The 16,499-nt window shown below is 36.6% G+C and overlaps 6 protein-coding genes and 1 pseudogene across 6 annotated transcripts; 4 read left to right on the top strand and 3 right to left on the bottom strand.

Moving 5' to 3' along the window:
- Positions 1–1,012: 1,012 nt before the first annotated feature.
- Positions 1,013–7,260, top strand: LOC139507311 (uncharacterized). Its single transcript, XM_071295697.1, has 3 exons — positions 1,013–1,519; positions 4,671–5,147; positions 6,902–7,260. The coding sequence occupies exons 1-3, from the start codon at positions 1,211–1,213 to the stop codon at positions 7,211–7,213; spliced, it is 1,098 nt and encodes a 365-aa protein (XP_071151798.1). The 5' UTR covers positions 1,013–1,210; the 3' UTR covers positions 7,214–7,260.
- LOC139507317 (histone H2B) lies at positions 2,313–2,800 on the bottom strand. The gene has a single exon (XM_071295701.1). The coding sequence runs from the start codon at positions 2,734–2,736 to the stop codon at positions 2,362–2,364; it is 375 nt and encodes a 124-aa protein (XP_071151802.1). The 5' UTR covers positions 2,737–2,800; the 3' UTR covers positions 2,313–2,361.
- Positions 2,961–3,444, top strand: LOC139507315 (histone H2A). The gene has a single exon (XM_071295699.1). The coding sequence runs from the start codon at positions 3,013–3,015 to the stop codon at positions 3,388–3,390; it is 378 nt and encodes a 125-aa protein (XP_071151800.1). The 5' UTR covers positions 2,961–3,012; the 3' UTR covers positions 3,391–3,444.
- Positions 7,261–8,003: 743 nt separating the features above from the next.
- LOC139507316 (histone H2B) lies at positions 8,004–8,490 on the bottom strand. The gene has a single exon (XM_071295700.1). The coding sequence runs from the start codon at positions 8,425–8,427 to the stop codon at positions 8,053–8,055; it is 375 nt and encodes a 124-aa protein (XP_071151801.1). The 5' UTR covers positions 8,428–8,490; the 3' UTR covers positions 8,004–8,052.
- Positions 8,491–8,573: 83 nt separating this feature from the next.
- Positions 8,574–9,135, top strand: LOC139507313 (histone H2A). The gene has a single exon (XM_071295698.1). It carries the CDS (start codon positions 8,704–8,706, stop codon positions 9,079–9,081), a length of 378 nt encoding a protein of 125 aa, XP_071151799.1. The 5' UTR covers positions 8,574–8,703; the 3' UTR covers positions 9,082–9,135.
- Positions 9,136–13,738: 4,603 nt separating this feature from the next.
- Positions 13,739–14,166, bottom strand: LOC139507310 (histone H2B-like). The gene has a single exon (XM_071295696.1). It carries the CDS (start codon positions 14,160–14,162, stop codon positions 13,788–13,790), a length of 375 nt encoding a protein of 124 aa, XP_071151797.1. The 5' UTR covers positions 14,163–14,166; the 3' UTR covers positions 13,739–13,787.
- Positions 14,167–14,403: 237 nt separating this feature from the next.
- On the top strand, positions 14,404–14,809 carry LOC139507312 (histone H2A-like; annotated as a pseudogene).
- Positions 14,810–16,499: the final 1,690 nt, after the last annotated feature.

Raw genomic sequence — 16,499 nt, 5'->3', positions numbered from 1 at the left:
AGGGTACTTTTATCAAAATTTAGAGCTTTTTTTCAGTCAGAATTGTAAAGAAAATTTTTATCATGTATGTAGTAATATATTTTGTCCACTTTAGAGTCCTTGTCTTGCTGCTAGTTTACAAAAATCATGAAATTTCTATTAAATTAATATAATTTCGGTACGGGTCCAAGTAGTCCCCACAAAATTTCACTGTAGGAAGTCCATGTAAGCATATATCTTGCACTTATAAGCTTTTTTATATGATAAAAAGTAGTTTTCAGACTTATTATAAACTTTTCTGGCTAAAAGATGTCTTCAGAATAGTAAGTATATGTGTGCGCATTAACATTTTTATTGGATTGGCTGATGAAATTGTCATCGTCATACAGTGGATAAATATAGAATGGTGTTTAAAAATAAAATTGAAAGGAAGATGCACACATAAGAAGTTTTACCCGCAGACAGGGGCATCTCTTTTCTTCACTGTAATACCTAAAAAAAAAAATCTTTAATAGTAATAACAATAACAGTTTTATTCATACATTCTCTCATTTATGATCTGAAGTACCTGCAGCAGATCTTTGATGGATGGCAAGCACAGCTTTGACAGATGATGTTGAGTTATGAAAGACAGGTAGAAAACTGCAAGCATGTAAAATCCTGTGATGTATCCAATTTCTGGGTACATCAAATAGACAAATAGATAACCAGTATTCCTAGATATGTCTGTGAGGTTTATTTTTTCCCCAACTAAATTCCATTCCATTAAGTTGAAATGTGTATTGACATTGAATGAAAATGTCTGTTCAGAGAAAGCAAATAATTATCTTTATAATTTTGACTGTCTAAAGTGATTTTCATTTATCATTTATTTATCATACTTTTCTATCTTAAAATGAAAACTTTTCAACATTTTGGAGCTTTTTTTGTCTCCTTCAGTCATTTTTATTCCGATTGAAAGTTTTTTTCTGTTCAATAATAGTTTTTTCTTAAAAAATTACTGTCTGATATGAATTATTATATTTTTCAGACCTAGAATGAAAAAGTGGATTGAAAGTGTACACAGTTTAAGGCAGTACAGAGTTACCTCCCGGAATAAAACAACGTAAGCCAATCAGACAACAGTTAACTGAAAATGTGTGATACTTCTTTTACGGCCGCGTTGGTGATATATAAAGAGTCGCTGTTAGACGGAAAGTATTATTTAACTAATCACCACAAATAGTTAAACATGTCAGGCAGAGGAAAAGGAGGTAAAGGTCTAGGAAAAGGAGGCGCCAAGCGTCACAGGAAGGTGTTGCGTGATAACATCCAAGGTATCACCAAGCCAGCCATCCGTCGTTTAGCAAGAAGAGGTGGAGTAAAACGTATATCTGGACTCATCTATGAGGAAACCCGTGGTGTCCTTAAAGTTTTCTTGGAAAATGTCATCCGTGATGCTGTCACATACACAGAGCACGCCAAGAGGAAGACTGTCACTGCCATGGATGTTGTCTACGCTTTGAAACGTCAAGGACGTACCTTGTACGGATTCGGAGGTTAAACAGCCACCCAGCTAATATAAACAACGGCCCTTTTCAGGGCCACCAACATTTTTCAAAAAGAATCTTAGATTTGTTGTACATCGTTTTAAACAAAATCTTGAAATCAAAGCTTGCTCCCACTTCTATTCTTTTCTCTAATGTTCATGAATTTTTCAACCGTTTTCTTGTTTTCCCTGATCCTGATCCGCAACTATTTTCTCTCTCTCTCGTTATCCCCCTCCCCCCTTTTTTTTTTAAATATCTGGCTTTCTTTTTAATTAACTCCTTACTCTTACTCTTGTATTTATTTGAGAATTTATATTTCTGAAGGTTTATGAATACGTTCAAAGATCAAATCCGTGCATTTGCCTACACGAAGAGAGAAAATTTCAAAACAAAATGCACGGACTTTTACACACAAAATCTGTAGATTCTGTTATATTCAATTATAGAGTTTTTGCGTGGTTTAATATTAGGTAATGTTCTTGTTTCCGTGTAAAATAATTCTCGCAATATTTTTTTTCTCTCGAAAAGCAAAAGAAATCGTAAATTTATCAACTCTATTAATTGGAATGAAAGCACTGTTTTGTTCTTCATGATTTATGTATTTACGCTTTGTAGTTTTGGCAAATTAAATACTACAGAATGAGTGAAATACACGTATATTTGTTATACAGATAGAAAGAAGAGAAAAGTAACCATATACTATTGAAATAGTTTGAAAGTAGTTATAGCTGGGGGTTGGGATTTATAGCTTTGTTTAGAAGTTTGACATGATGTACAACAAATGTAAATTCTTTTTGAAAAATGTTGGTGGCCCTGAAAAGGGCCGTTTGTGAAGTTATAAACTTCAGACTGTTTACTTGCTGCTGGTGTATTTAGTGACGGCTTTGGTACCTTCACTGACAGCGTGCTTGGCCAATTCTCCGGGTAAGAGAAGACGGACAGCGGTCTGGATCTCCCGGGATGTGATGGTAGATCTTTTGTTGTAGTGTGCCAATCGGGAGGCCTCTGCTGCGATTCTCTCGAAGATATCGTTGACGAAGCTGTTCATGATGGACATTGCCTTTGAGGACACTCCGGTGTCGGGGTGAACTTGTCTCAAGACTTTGTAGATGTAGATAGCATAGGATTCACGTCTCTTCCTCCTCCTTTTCTTGTCACCGCCGGGTCTGGCAGTCTTTGCCTTGGTGACGGCCTTCTTGGCTCCTTTAGTTCCTACTTTGGGTGGCATGTTACTGGTTTGATAATCAAATAAGTAATGGTGAAAAATTATTTTCAATTTGTTTATATACTGGGCAAAACGGATTGAAAGATTTTATTGAACGCGAACCTCGGAGAGAGCACCCATAACATGTTGAATGTTCGGTAGCCTAACTGCCCGCAGAGAGCTTCGTTCTGATTGGTGTATAATAAAAACATCGTTCAATCCGTTTAGTGGGTATATAAGCTAAATTTTGAAGAAAAATTGTATCACTTTACTCAGTGTCGATCAACCAAATAGTACAAAATGTCAGGACGAGGAAAAGGAGGAAAAGCAAAAGCAAAGGCAAAGTCTAGGTCATCCCGTGCCGGACTTCAGTTCCCAGTCGGTCGTATCCACAGACTTTTGAGGAAAGGAAACTATGCCGAGAGAGTTGGTGCCGGTGCACCAGTGTACCTCGCAGCTGTCTTAGAATACTTAGCAGCTGAAGTATTGGAGTTGGCAGGAAACGCCGCTCGTGACAACAAGAAGAGCAGAATCATTCCCCGTCATCTCCAGTTGGCCATCAGAAACGACGAAGAGTTGAACAAACTCTTGTCTGGTGTCACCATTGCCCAGGGAGGTGTTTTACCAAACATCCAGGCTGTACTTCTGCCAAAGAAGACCCAGAAAGCTGCCAAGTAAAAAGTGGATATATCAGATTACTCACTTAACAACGGCCCTTTTCAGGGCCACCAATATTTTTCAAAAAGAGTCTAAAATTGTTGTACATCTTAGTAATACTTTATTCCCCATACATAATTGAAAAAAATATATTCTACTACATAACAAATAAAAAATGTCTAAAATATAAATGTCCCTTCTTCCGTGATTCTTCTTTTCTTCTCTCTCTAACGCATCCCATTTAAGTACAGTTCTTATAGCATAACACTAAGTCTAGTAACTTTTTCAGTCTTCTTCATCAGAACATTTATTGTCGAACTTTCTGACTCTTTGAACCCACAAGTAGCTCAGTTAAATCATATAAAGTTTGTCGGGGAAAAAAAACAACACTGATAGTATTTATATTTAATACTAGTCTGCTCTCTTCTTTCTCTCTCTTGGTTATTGATGCGAGCATGCTTAGATTCATCTGAGAAGGTGTGTGGTTTTTTTTATTATTATAATTATTTATAGTTTTTGTTAACATTATCTCTTTCGTCAACACTTTTATATATGATATGTACTTTCCATTCTTTTCCTTTTTCCATTTTTTTTTTCAGCATCTCTCTCTCTCTCTCTCTCTCTCTCTCTCTCTCTCTCTCTCTCTCTCTCTCTCTCTCTCTCTCTCTCTCTGTCTTTCTGTCTTTATTTAGTTATTGTTTGTGTATTAAAGATGTGGAATCGATGTAAGCACACCGACAATCAGACAATGAGACAAATGTGCCCAGCCCAAATGAAAATCATACCACATCTTCTTTTTTTTATATTAAATATACATAAATATGACATAATACAACAATAAAGAAACTCAGCCGATCCGTACAATGTCATGTCGGGAATGTGTAATTCCATTTGTTTCTGTTTTTTTATTTTCTATTTCGCTTTGTTTGTGTTATAACTGCATTTTATTTTTATTTTTTCCTGTTTTATTTTTCTTTCCTTTCCTTAATGTTTCTGCATGTATTTTGACCTTTTTTCATTATTATTTTTTTTCTTCTTCAGATTTATCATATTGAAACCGTGACACTAATTTACTATTGTTGAGCTATGAGGGATGATCAGAAACTGTAATTATGAATGAAAAAAGGGGGCATTTTTACTGTCAGCTTGGGTTGAGCAGTTTTTCAGTAAAAAATGGATTGAAAACTGTCAAAGTCCCTTACAAATCAGTCCAATCAGATTTAAGATATGCGGACCAATCAACGCCAGCTTTATGTAAGTGGTGATCCAATCGTCACCGTGATTTCAATCCTCCCGGCAAGCACAAAAACACATTCACCGAAATTTTCAAGTATTCTTTCTGTAGCAAATCGTCCACAGAGCTAATAGTCATGGCACGAACAAAGCAAACTGCACGTAAATCCACCGGAGGTAAAGCTCCAAGAAAACAACTTGCCACCAAGGCCGCCCGTAAGAGCGCACCTGCAACCGGTGGAGTCAAGAAACCACATAGATACAGGCCAGGAACAGTCGCTCTCCGAGAAATCAGGAGATACCAGAAGAGCACAGAGCTCCTCATCAGGAAACTCCCCTTCCAGAGATTAGTCCGTGAAATCGCCCAGGACTTCAAAACTGATCTCCGATTCCAGAGTTCAGCCGTCATGGCCCTACAGGAAGCCAGCGAAGCCTACTTGGTCGGTCTCTTCGAGGATACCAACTTGTGCGCAATCCACGCCAAGAGAGTAACCATCATGCCAAAGGATATCCAATTGGCACGAAGAATCCGTGGAGAACGTGCTTAAGAAGTGTGATTTTTTCACCAAAACATAACGGCCCTTTTCAGGGCCACCAATATTTTTCAAAAAGAATCTATAAATTGTTGTACATGAAAATTAGAAACATAGCTGAACCCCTCTTTTCCCCATCTCTCTCTCTCTTTTATTTCTTCTTGTTGAATCCATCTATATGCAAAGCAATACATAGACAAAAAATAAATTTTATGATATATATATACACACAAGTCTCATCACAAAAAAAAAGGGGGGGGGGGGTGTTTGTTTATCATGGTACATGTACGTCCTTGTGTGTAGAATATTAAATAGTACATTATATAAAAAAAAAGATCAACATATGAATGTTTCTATCTGTACTTCTGTTCTTTTCTTTTATTTTCTTCGCTTGTTTTGTCTTGTCTTCTTTTGATGTATTATTTACACCAGTAGTCTAGACCAAAGAAAGAGAACCACCAACTGGCCAAAATATAACCTTTTTTTTTAAGTTAGAGTTTAAATATCATGTATAATTCATTAATTTGAATATTTCTTTTAGAAAAGCTGATATTACAGGGTACTTTTATCAAAAATTTAGAGCTTTTTTTCAGTCAGAATTGTAAAGAAAATTTTTATCATGTATGTAGTAATATATTTTGTCCACTTTAGAGTCTTGTCTTGCTGCTAGTTTACAAAATCATGAAATTTCTATTTAAATTAATATAATTTCGGTACGGGTCCAAGTAGTCCCCACAAAATTTCACTGTAGGAAGTCCATGTAAGCATATATCTTGCACTTATAAGCTTTTTTATATGATAAAAAGTAGTTTTCAGACTTATTATAAACTTTTCTGGCTAAAAGATGTCTTCAGAATAGTAAGTATATGTGTGCGCATTAACATTTTTATTGGATTGGCTGATGAAATTGTCATCGTCATACTGTGGATAAATATAGAATGGTGTTTAAAAATAAAATTGAAAGGAAGATGCACACATAAGAAGTTTTACCCGCAGACAGGGGCATCTCTTTTCTTCACTGTAATACCTAAAAAAAAAAATCTTTAATAGTAATAACAATAACAGTTTTATTCATACATTCTCTCATTTATGATCTGAAGTACCTGCAGCAGATCTTTGATGGATGGCAAGCACAGCTTTGACAGATGATGTTGAGTTATGAAAGACAGGTAGAAAACTGCAAGCATGTAAAATCCTGTGATGTATCCAATTTCTGGGTACATCAAATAGACAAATAGATAACCAGTATTCCTAGATATGTCTGTGAGGTTTATTTTTTCCCCAACTAAATTCCATTCCATTAAGTTGAAATGTGTATTGACATTGAATGAAAATGTCTGTTCAGAGAAAGCAAATAATTATCTTTATAATTTTGACTGTCTAAAGTGATTTTCATTTATCATTTATTTATCATACTTTTCTATCTTAAAATGAAAACTTTTCAACATTTTGGAGCTTTTTTTGTCTCCTTCAGTCATTTTTATTCCGATTGAAAGTTTTTTTCTGTTCAATAATAGTTTTTTCTTAAAAAATTACTGTCTGATATGAATTATTATATTTTTCAGACCTAGAATGAAAAAGTGGATTGAAAGTGTACACAGTTTAAGGCAGTACAGAGTTACCTCCCGGAATAAAACAACGTAAGCCAATCAGACAACAGTTAACTGAAAATGTGTGATACTTCTTTTACGGCCGCGTTGGTGATATATAAAGAGTCGCTGTTAGACGGAAAGTATTATTTAACTAATCACCACAAATAGTTAAACATGTCAGGCAGAGGAAAAGGAGGTAAAGGTCTAGGAAAAGGAGGCGCCAAGCGTCACAGGAAGGTGTTGCGTGATAACATCCAAGGTATCACCAAGCCAGCCATCCGTCGTTTAGCAAGAAGAGGTGGAGTAAAACGTATATCTGGACTCATCTATGAGGAAACCCGTGGTGTCCTTAAAGTTTTCTTGGAAAATGTCATCCGTGATGCTGTCACATACACAGAGCACGCCAAGAGGAAGACTGTCACTGCCATGGATGTTGTCTACGCTTTGAAACGTCAAGGACGTACCTTGTACGGATTCGGAGGTTAAACAGCCACCCAGCTAATATAAACAACGGCCCTTTTCAGGGCCACCAACATTTTTCAAAAAGAATCTTAGATTTGTTGTACATCGTTTTAAACAAAATCTTGAAATCAAAGCTTGCTCCCACTTCTATTCTTTTCTCTAATGTTCATGAATTTTTCAACCGTTTTCTTGTTTTCCCTGATCCTGATCCGCAACTATTTTCTCTCTCTCTCGTTATCCCCCTCCCCCCTTTTTTTTTTAAATATCTGGCTTTCTTTTTAATTAACTCCTTACTCTTACTCTTGTATTTATTTGAGAATTTATATTTCTGAAGGTTTATGAATACGTTCAAAGATCAAATCCGTGCATTTGCCTACACGAAGAGAGAAAATTTCAAAACAAAATGCACGGACTTTTACACACAAAATCTGTAGATTCTGTTATATTCAATTATAGAGTTTTTGCGTGGTTTAATATTAGGTAATGTTCTTGTTTCCGTGTAAAATAATTCTCGCAATATTTTTTTTCTCTCGAAAAGCAAAAGAAATCGTAAATTTATCAACTCTATTAATTGGAATGAAAGCACTGTTTTGTTCTTCATGATTTATGTATTTACGCTTTGTAGTTTTGGCAAATTAAATACTACAGAATGAGTGAAATACACGTATATTTGTTATACAGATAGAAAGAAGAGAAAAGTAACCATATACTATTGAAATAGTTTGAAAGTAGTTATAGCTGGGGGTTGGGATTTATAGCTTTGTTTAGAAGTTTGACATGATGTACAACAAATGTAAATTCTTTTTGAAAAATGTTGGTGGCCCTGAAAAGGGCCGTTTGTGAAGTTATAAACTTCAGACTGTTTACTTGCTGCTGGTGTATTTAGTGACGGCTTTGGTACCTTCACTGACAGCGTGCTTGGCCAATTCTCCGGGTAAGAGAAGACGGACAGCGGTCTGGATCTCCCGGGATGTGATGGTAGATCTTTTGTTGTAGTGTGCCAATCGGGAGGCCTCTGCTGCGATTCTCTCGAAGATATCGTTGACGAAGCTGTTCATGATGGACATTGCCTTTGAGGACACTCCGGTGTCGGGGTGAACTTGTCTCAAGACTTTGTAGATGTAGATAGCATAGGATTCACGTCTCTTCCTCCTCCTTTTCTTGTCACCGCCGGGTCTGGCAGTCTTTGCCTTGGTGACGGCCTTCTTGGCTCCTTTAGTTCCTACTTTGGGTGGCATGTTACTGGTTTGATAATCAAATAAGTAATGGTGAAAAATTATTTTCAATTTGTTTATATACTGGGCAAAACGGATTGAAAGATTTTATTGAACGCGAACCTCGGAGAGAGCACCCATAACATGTTGAATGTTCGGTAGCCTAACTGCCCGCAGAGAGCTTCGTTCTGATTGGTGTATAATAAAAACATCGTTCAATCCGTTTAGTGGGTATATAAGCTAAATTTTGAAGAAAAATTGTATCACTTTACTCAGTGTCGATCAACCAAATAGTACAAAATGTCAGGACGAGGAAAAGGAGGAAAAGCAAAAGCAAAGGCAAAGTCTAGGTCATCCCGTGCCGGACTTCAGTTCCCAGTCGGTCGTATCCACAGACTTTTGAGGAAAGGAAACTATGCCGAGAGAGTTGGTGCCGGTGCACCAGTGTACCTCGCAGCTGTCTTAGAATACTTAGCAGCTGAAGTATTGGAGTTGGCAGGAAACGCCGCTCGTGACAACAAGAAGAGCAGAATCATTCCCCGTCATCTCCAGTTGGCCATCAGAAACGACGAAGAGTTGAACAAACTCTTGTCTGGTGTCACCATTGCCCAGGGAGGTGTTTTACCAAACATCCAGGCTGTACTTCTGCCAAAGAAGACCCAGAAAGCTGCCAAGTAAAAAGTGGATATATCAGATTACTCACTTAACAACGGCCCTTTTCAGGGCCACCAATATTTTTCAAAAAGAGTCTAAAATTGTTGTACATCTTAGTAATACTTTATTCCCCATACATAATTGAAAAAAATATATTCTACTACATAACAAATAAAAAATGTCTAAAATATAAATGTCCCTTCTTCCGTGATTCTTCTTTTCTTCTCTCTCTAACGCATCCCATTTAAGTACAGTTCTTATAGCATAACACTAAGTCTAGTAACTTTTTCAGTCTTCTTCATCAGAACATTTATTGTCGAACTTTCTGACTCTTTGAACCCACAAGTAGCTCAGTTAAATCATATAAAGTTTGTCGGGGAAAAAAAACAACACTGATAGTATTTATATTTAATACTAGTCTGCTCTCTTCTTTCTCTCTCTTGGTTATTGATGCGAGCATGCTTAGATTCATCTGAGAAGGTGTGTGGTTTTTTTTATTATTATAATTATTTATAGTTTTTGTTAACATTATCTCTTTCGTCAACACTTTTATATATGATATGTACTTTCCATTCTTTTCCTTTTTCCATTTTTTTTTTCAGCATCTCTCTCTCTCTCTCTCTCTCTCTCTCTCTCTCTCTCTCTCTCTCTCTCTCTCTCTCTCTCTCTCTCTCTCTCTCTCTCTCTCTCTCTCTCTCTCTCTCTCTCTCTCTGTCTTTCTGTCTTTATTTAGTTATTGTTTGTGTATTAAAGATGTGGAATCGATGTAAGCACACCGACAATCAGACAATGAGACAAATGTGCCCAGCCCAAATGAAAATCATACCACATCTTCTTTTTTTTATATTAAATATACATAAATATGACATAATACAACAATAAAGAAACTCAGCCGATCCGTACAATGTCATGTCGGGAATGTGTAATTCCATTTGTTTCTGTTTTTTTATTTTCTATTTCGCTTTGTTTGTGTTATAACTGCATTTTATTTTTATTTTTTCCTGTTTTATTTTTCTTTCCTTTCCTTAATGTTTCTGCATGTATTTTGACCTTTTTTCATTATTATTTTTTTTCTTCTTCAGATTTATCATATTGAAACCGTGACACTAATTTACTATTGTTGAGCTATGAGGGATGATCAGAAACTGTAATTATGAATGAAAAAAGGGGGCATTTTTACTGTCAGCTTGGGTTGAGCAGTTTTTCAGTAAAAAATGGATTGAAAACTGTCAAAGTCCCTTACAAATCAGTCCAATCAGATTTAAGATATGCGGACCAATCAACGCCAGCTTTATGTAAGTGGTGATCCAATCGTCACCGTGATTTCAATCCTCCCGGCAAGCACAAAAACACATTCACCGAAATTTTCAAGTATTCTTTCTGTAGCAAATCGTCCACAGAGCTAATAGTCATGGCACGAACAAAGCAAACTGCACGTAAATCCACCGGAGGTAAAGCTCCAAGAAAACAACTTGCCACCAAGGCCGCCCGTAAGAGCGCACCTGCAACCGGTGGAGTCAAGAAACCACATAGATACAGGCCAGGAACAGTCGCTCTCCGAGAAATCAGGAGATACCAGAAGAGCACAGAGCTCCTCATCAGGAAACTCCCCTTCCAGAGATTAGTCCGTGAAATCGCCCAGGACTTCAAAACTGATCTCCGATTCCAGAGTTCAGCCGTCATGGCCCTACAGGAAGCCAGCGAAGCCTACTTGGTCGGTCTCTTCGAGGATACCAACTTGTGCGCAATCCACGCCAAGAGAGTAACCATCATGCCAAGGATATCCAATTGGCACGAAGAATCCGTGGAGAACGTGCTTAAGAAGTGTGATTTTTTCACAAAACATAACGGCCCTTTTCAGGGCCACCAATATTTTTCAAAAAGAATCTATAAATTGTTGTACATGAAAATTAGAAACATAGCTGAACCCCTCTTTTCCCCATCTCTCTCTCTCTTTATTTCTTCTTGTTGAATCCATCTATATGCAAAGCAATACATAGACAAAAAATAAATTTTATGATATATATATACACACAAGTCTCATCACAAAAAAAAAAGGGGGGGGGGGGGTGTTTGTTATCATGGTACATGTACGTCCTTGTGTGTAGAATATTAAATAGTACATTATATAAAAAAAAAGATCAACATATGAATGTTTCTATCTGTACTTCTGTTCTTTTCTTTTATTTTCTTCGCTTGTTTTGTCTTGTCTTCTTTTGATGTATTATTTACACCAGTAGTCTAGACCAAAGAAAGAGAACCACCAACTGGCCAAAATATAACCTTTTTTTTTTAAGTTAGAGTTTAAATATCATGTATAATTCATTAATTTGAATATTTCTTTTAGAAAAGCTGATATTACAGGGTACTTTTATCAAAAATTTAGAGCTTTTTTTCAGTCAGAATTGTAAAGAAAATTTTTATCATGTATGTAGTAATATATTTTGTCCACTTTAGAGTCTTGTCTTGCTGCTAGTTTACAAAATCATGAAATTTCTATTTAAATTAATATAATTTCGGTACGGGTCCAAGTAGTCCCCACAAAATTTCACTGTAGGAAGTCCATGTAAGCATATATCTTGCACTTATAAGCTTTTTTATATGATAAAAAGTAGTTTTCAGACTTATTATAAACTTTTCTGGCTAAAAGATGTCCTTCAGAATAGTAAGTATATGTGTGCGCATTAACATTTTTATTGGATTGGCTGATGAAATTGTCATCGTCATACTGTGGATAAATATAGAATGGTGTTTTAAAAATAAAATTGAAAGGAAGATGCACACATAAGAAGTTTTACCCGCAGACAGGGGCATCTCTTTTCTTCACTGTAATACCTAAAAAAAAAAATCTTTAATAGTAATAACAATAACAGTTTTATTCATACATTCTCTCATTTATGATCTGAAGTACCTGCAGCAGATCTTTGATGGATGGCAAGCACAGCTTTGACAGATGATGTTGAGTTATGAAAGGACAGGTAGAAAACTGCAAGCATGTAAAATCCTGTGATGTATCCAATTTCTGGGTACATCAAATAGACAAATAGATAACCAGTATTCCTAGATATGTCTGTGAGGTTTATTTTTTCCCCAACTAAATTCCATTCCATTAGTTGAAATGTGTATTGACATTGAATGAAAATGTCTGTTCAGAGAAAGCAAATAATTATCTTTATAATTTTGACTGTCTAAAGTGATTTTCATTTATCATTTATTTATCATACTTTTCTATCTTAAAATGAAAACTTTTCAACATTTTGGAGCTTTTTTTGTCTCCTTCAGTCATTTTTATTCCGATTGAAAGTTTTTTTCTGTTCAATAATAGTTTTTTTCTTAAAAAATTACTGTCTGATATGAATTATTATATTTTTCAGACCTAGAATGAAAAAGTGGATTGAAAGTGTACACAGTTTAAGGCAGTACAGAGTTACCTCCCGGAATAAAACAACGTAAGCCAATCAGACAACAGTTAACTGAAAATGTGTGATACTTCTTTACGGCCGCGTTGGTGATATATAAAGAGTCGCTGTTAGACGGAAAGTATTATTTAACTAATCACCACAAATAGTTATAACTTGTCAGGCAGAGGAAAAGGAGGTAAAGGTCTAGGAAAAGGAGGCGCCAAGCGTCACAGGAAGGTGTTGCGTGATAACATCCAAGGTATCACCAAGCCAGCCATCCGTCGTTTAGCAAGAAGAGGTGGAGTAAAACGTATATCTGGACTCATCTATGAGGAAACCCGTGGTGTCCTTAAGTTTTCTTGGAAAATGTCATCCGTGATGCTGTCACATACACAGAGCACGCCAAGAGGAAGACTGTCACTGCCATGGATGTTGTCTACGCTTTGAAACGTCAAGGACGTACCTTGTACGGATTCGGAGGTTAAACAGCCACCCAGCTAATATAAACAACGGCCCTTTTCAGGGGCCACCAACATTTTTCAAAAAGAATCTTAGATTTGTTGTACATCGTTTTAAACAAAATCTTGAAATCAAAGCTTGCTCCCACTTCTATTCTTTTCTCTAATGTTCATGAATTTTTCAACCGTTTTTCTTGTTTTCCTGATCCTGATCCGCAACTATTTTCTCTCTCTCTCGTTAACCCCCTCCCCCCTTTTTTTTTTAAATATCTGGCTTTCTTTTTAATTAACTCCTTACTCTTACTCTTGTATTTATTTGAGAATTTATATTTCTGAAGGTTTATGAATACGTTCAAAGATCAAATCCGTGCATTTGCCTACACGAAGAAGAGAAAATTTCAAAACAAAATGCACGGACTTTTACACACAAAATCTGTAGATTCTGTTATATTCAATTATAGAGTTTTTGCGTGGTTTTAATATTAGGTAATGTTCTTGTTTCCGTGTAAAATAATTCTCGCAATATTTTTTTTCTCTCGAAAAGCAAAAGAAATCGTAAATTTATCAACTCTATTAATTGGAATGAAAGCACTGTTTTGTTCTTCATGATTTATGTATTTACGCTTTGTAGTTTTGGCAAATTAAATACTACAGAATGAGTGAAATACACGTATATTTGTTATACAGATAGAAAGAAGAGAAAAGTAACCATATACTATTGATAATAGTTTGAAAGTAGTTATAGCTGGGGGTTGGGATTTATAGCTTTGTTTAGAAGTTTGAACATGATGTACAACAAATGTAAATTCTTTTTGAAAAATGTTGGTGGCCCTGAAAAGGGCCGTTTGTGAAGTTATAAACTTCAGACTGTTTACTTGCTGCTGGTGTATTTAGTGACGGCTTTGGTACCTTCACTGACAGCGTGCTTGGCCAATTCTCCGGGTAAGAGAAGACGGACAGCGGTCTGGATCTCCCGGGATGTGATGGTAGATCTTTTGTTGTAGTGTGCCAATCGGGAGGCCTCTGCTGCGATTCTCTCGAAGATATCGTTGACTAAGCTGTTCATGATGGACATTGCCTTTGAGGACACTCCGGTGTCGGGGTGAACTTGTCTCAAGACTTTGTAGATGTAGATAGCATAGGATTCACGTCTCTTCCTCCTCCTTTTCTTGTCACCGCCGGGTCTGGCAGTCTTTGCCTTGGTGACGGCCTTCTTGGCTCCTTTAGTTCCTACTTTGGGTGGCATGTTACTGGTTGATAATCAAATAAGTAATGGTGAAAAATTATTTTCAATTTGTTTATATACTGGGCAAAACGGATTGAAAGATTTTATTGAACGCGAACCTCGGAGAGAGCACCATAACATGTTGAATGTTCGGTAGCCTAACTGCCCGCAGAGAGCTTCGTTCTGATTGGTGTATAATAAAAACATCGTTCATCCGTTTAGTGGGTATATAAGCTAAATTTGAAGAAAAATTGTATCACTTTACTCAGTGTCGATCAACCAAATAGTACAAAATGTCAGGACGAGGAAAAGGAGGAAAAGCAAAAGCAAAGGCAAAGTCTAGGTCATCCCGTGCCGTGATTTCAGTCCCAGTCGGTGTATCCACAGACTTTTGAGGAAAGGAACTAGCCGAGAGAGTTGGTGCCGGTGAACCAGTGTTACCTCGCAGCTGTCTTAGAATACTTAGCAGCTGAAGTATTGGAGTTGGCAGGAACGCCGCTCGTGACAACAATAAGAGCAGAATCATTTCCCGTCATCTCAGTTGGCATCAGAAACGACGAAGAGTTGAACAAACTCTTGTCTTGTGTCACCATTGCCCAGGGAGGTGTTTTACCAAACACAGCCAGGCTGTACTTCTGCCAAAGAAGACCCAGAAAGCTGCCAAGTAAAAAGTGGATATATACAGATTACTCACTTAACAACGGCCTTTTCAGGGCACCAATATTTTTCAAAAAGAGTCTAAAATTGTTGTACATCTTAGTAATACTTTATTCCCCATACATAATTGAAAAAATATATTATAATACATAACAAATAAAAAATGTCCTAAAATATAAATGTCCCTTCTTCCGTGATTCTTCTTTTCTCTCTCTCTAACGCATCCCATTTAAGTACAGTTCTTTAGCATAACACTAAGTCTAGTAACTTTTTCAGTCTTCTTCATCAGAACATTTATTGTCGAACTTCTGACTCTGTGAACCCAAAGTAGCTCAGTTAAATCATATAAAGTTTGTCGGGGAAAAAAAACAACACTGATAGTATTTATATTTAATACTAGTCTGGCTCTCTTCTTTCTCTCTCTTGGTTATTGATGCGAGCATGCTTAGATTCATCTGAGAAGGTGTGTGGTTTTTTTTATTATTATAATTATTTTATAGTTTTTGTTAACATTATCTCTTTCGTCAACACTTTTATATATGATATGTACTTTCCATTCTTTTCCTTTTTCCATTTTTTTTTTCAGCATCTCTCTCTCTCTCTCTCTCTCTCTCTCTCTCTCTCTCTCTCTCTCTCTCTCTCTCTCTCTCTCTCTCTCTCTCTCTCTCCTCTCTCATCTCTCTCTCTCTCTCTCTCTCTGTCCTTTCTGTCTTTATTTAGTTATTGTTTGTGTAATTAAAGATGTGGAATCGATGTAAGCACACCGACAATCAGACAATGAGACAAATGTGCCCAGCCCAAATGAAAATCATACCACATCTTCTTTTTTTTATATTAAATATACATAAATATGACATAATATCAACAATAAAGAACTCAGCCGATCCGTACAATGTCATGTCGGGAATGTGTAATTCCATTTGTTTCTGTTTTTTTATTTTCTATTTCGCTTTGTTTGTGTTATAACTGCATTTTATTTTTATTTTTTCCTGTTTTATTTTTCTTTCCTTTCTTAATGTTTCTGCCATGTATTTTGACCTTTTTTCATTATTATTTTTTTTCTTCTTCAGATTTATCATATTGAAACCGTGACACTAATTTACTATTGTTGAGCTATGAGGGATGATCAGAAACTGTAATTATGAATGAAAAAAGGGGGCATTTTTACTGTCAGCTTGGGTTGAGCAGTTTTTCAGTAAAAAATGGATTGAAAACTGTCAAAGTCCCTTACAAATCAGTCCCAATCAGATTTAAGATATGCGGACCAATCAACGCCAGCTTATGTAAGTGGTGATCCAATCGTCACCGTGATTTCAATCCTCCGGCAAGCACAAAAACACATTCACCGAAATTTTCAAGTATTCTTTCTGTAGCAAATCGTCCACAGAGCTAATTAGTCATGCACGAACAAAGCAAACTGCACGTAAATCCACCGGAGGTAAAGCTCCAAGAAAACAACTTGCCACCAAGGCCGCCCGTAAGAGCGCACCTGCAACCGGTGGAGTCAAGAAACCACATAGATACAGGCCAGGAACAGTCGCTCTCCGAGAAATCAGGAGATACCAGAAGAGCACAGAGCTCCTCATCAGGAACTCCCCTTCCAGAGATTAGTCCGTGAAATCGCCCAGGACTTCAAAACTGATCTCCGATTCCAGAGTTCAGGCCGTCATGGCCCTACAGGAAGCCAGCGAAGCCTACTTG

The sequence above is a fragment of the Mytilus edulis genome, unplaced genomic scaffold (assembly GCF_963676685.1).
Source record: "Mytilus edulis unplaced genomic scaffold, xbMytEdul2.2 SCAFFOLD_2173, whole genome shotgun sequence".
NCBI lineage: Eukaryota > Metazoa > Mollusca > Bivalvia > Mytilida > Mytilidae > Mytilus > Mytilus edulis.
The sequence above is the reverse complement of the archived record's forward strand: the minus strand, read 5'-3'. Positions and strand labels throughout refer to the sequence as shown.

Coding starts and splice junctions, on each gene's coding strand:
- LOC139507311 (XM_071295697.1), top strand. CDS start 1,211: ATGTCAGGCAGAGGAAAAGGAGGTAAAGGTCTAGGAAAAGGAGGCGCC. Junction 1,520..4,670: donor CCTTGTACGGATTCGGAGGT/TAAACAGCCACC, acceptor CCTCCCGGCAAG/CACAAAAACACATTCACCGA. Junction 5,148..6,901: donor GAATCCGTGGAGAACGTGCT/TAAGAAGTGTGA, acceptor AAATAGTTAAAC/ATGTCAGGCAGAGGAAAAGG.
- LOC139507317 (XM_071295701.1), bottom strand. CDS start 2,736: ATGCCACCCAAAGTAGGAACTAAAGGAGCCAAGAAGGCCGTCACCAAG.
- LOC139507315 (XM_071295699.1), top strand. CDS start 3,013: ATGTCAGGACGAGGAAAAGGAGGAAAAGCAAAAGCAAAGGCAAAGTCT.
- LOC139507316 (XM_071295700.1), bottom strand. CDS start 8,427: ATGCCACCCAAAGTAGGAACTAAAGGAGCCAAGAAGGCCGTCACCAAG.
- LOC139507313 (XM_071295698.1), top strand. CDS start 8,704: ATGTCAGGACGAGGAAAAGGAGGAAAAGCAAAAGCAAAGGCAAAGTCT.
- LOC139507310 (XM_071295696.1), bottom strand. CDS start 14,162: ATGCCACCCAAAGTAGGAACTAAAGGAGCCAAGAAGGCCGTCACCAAG.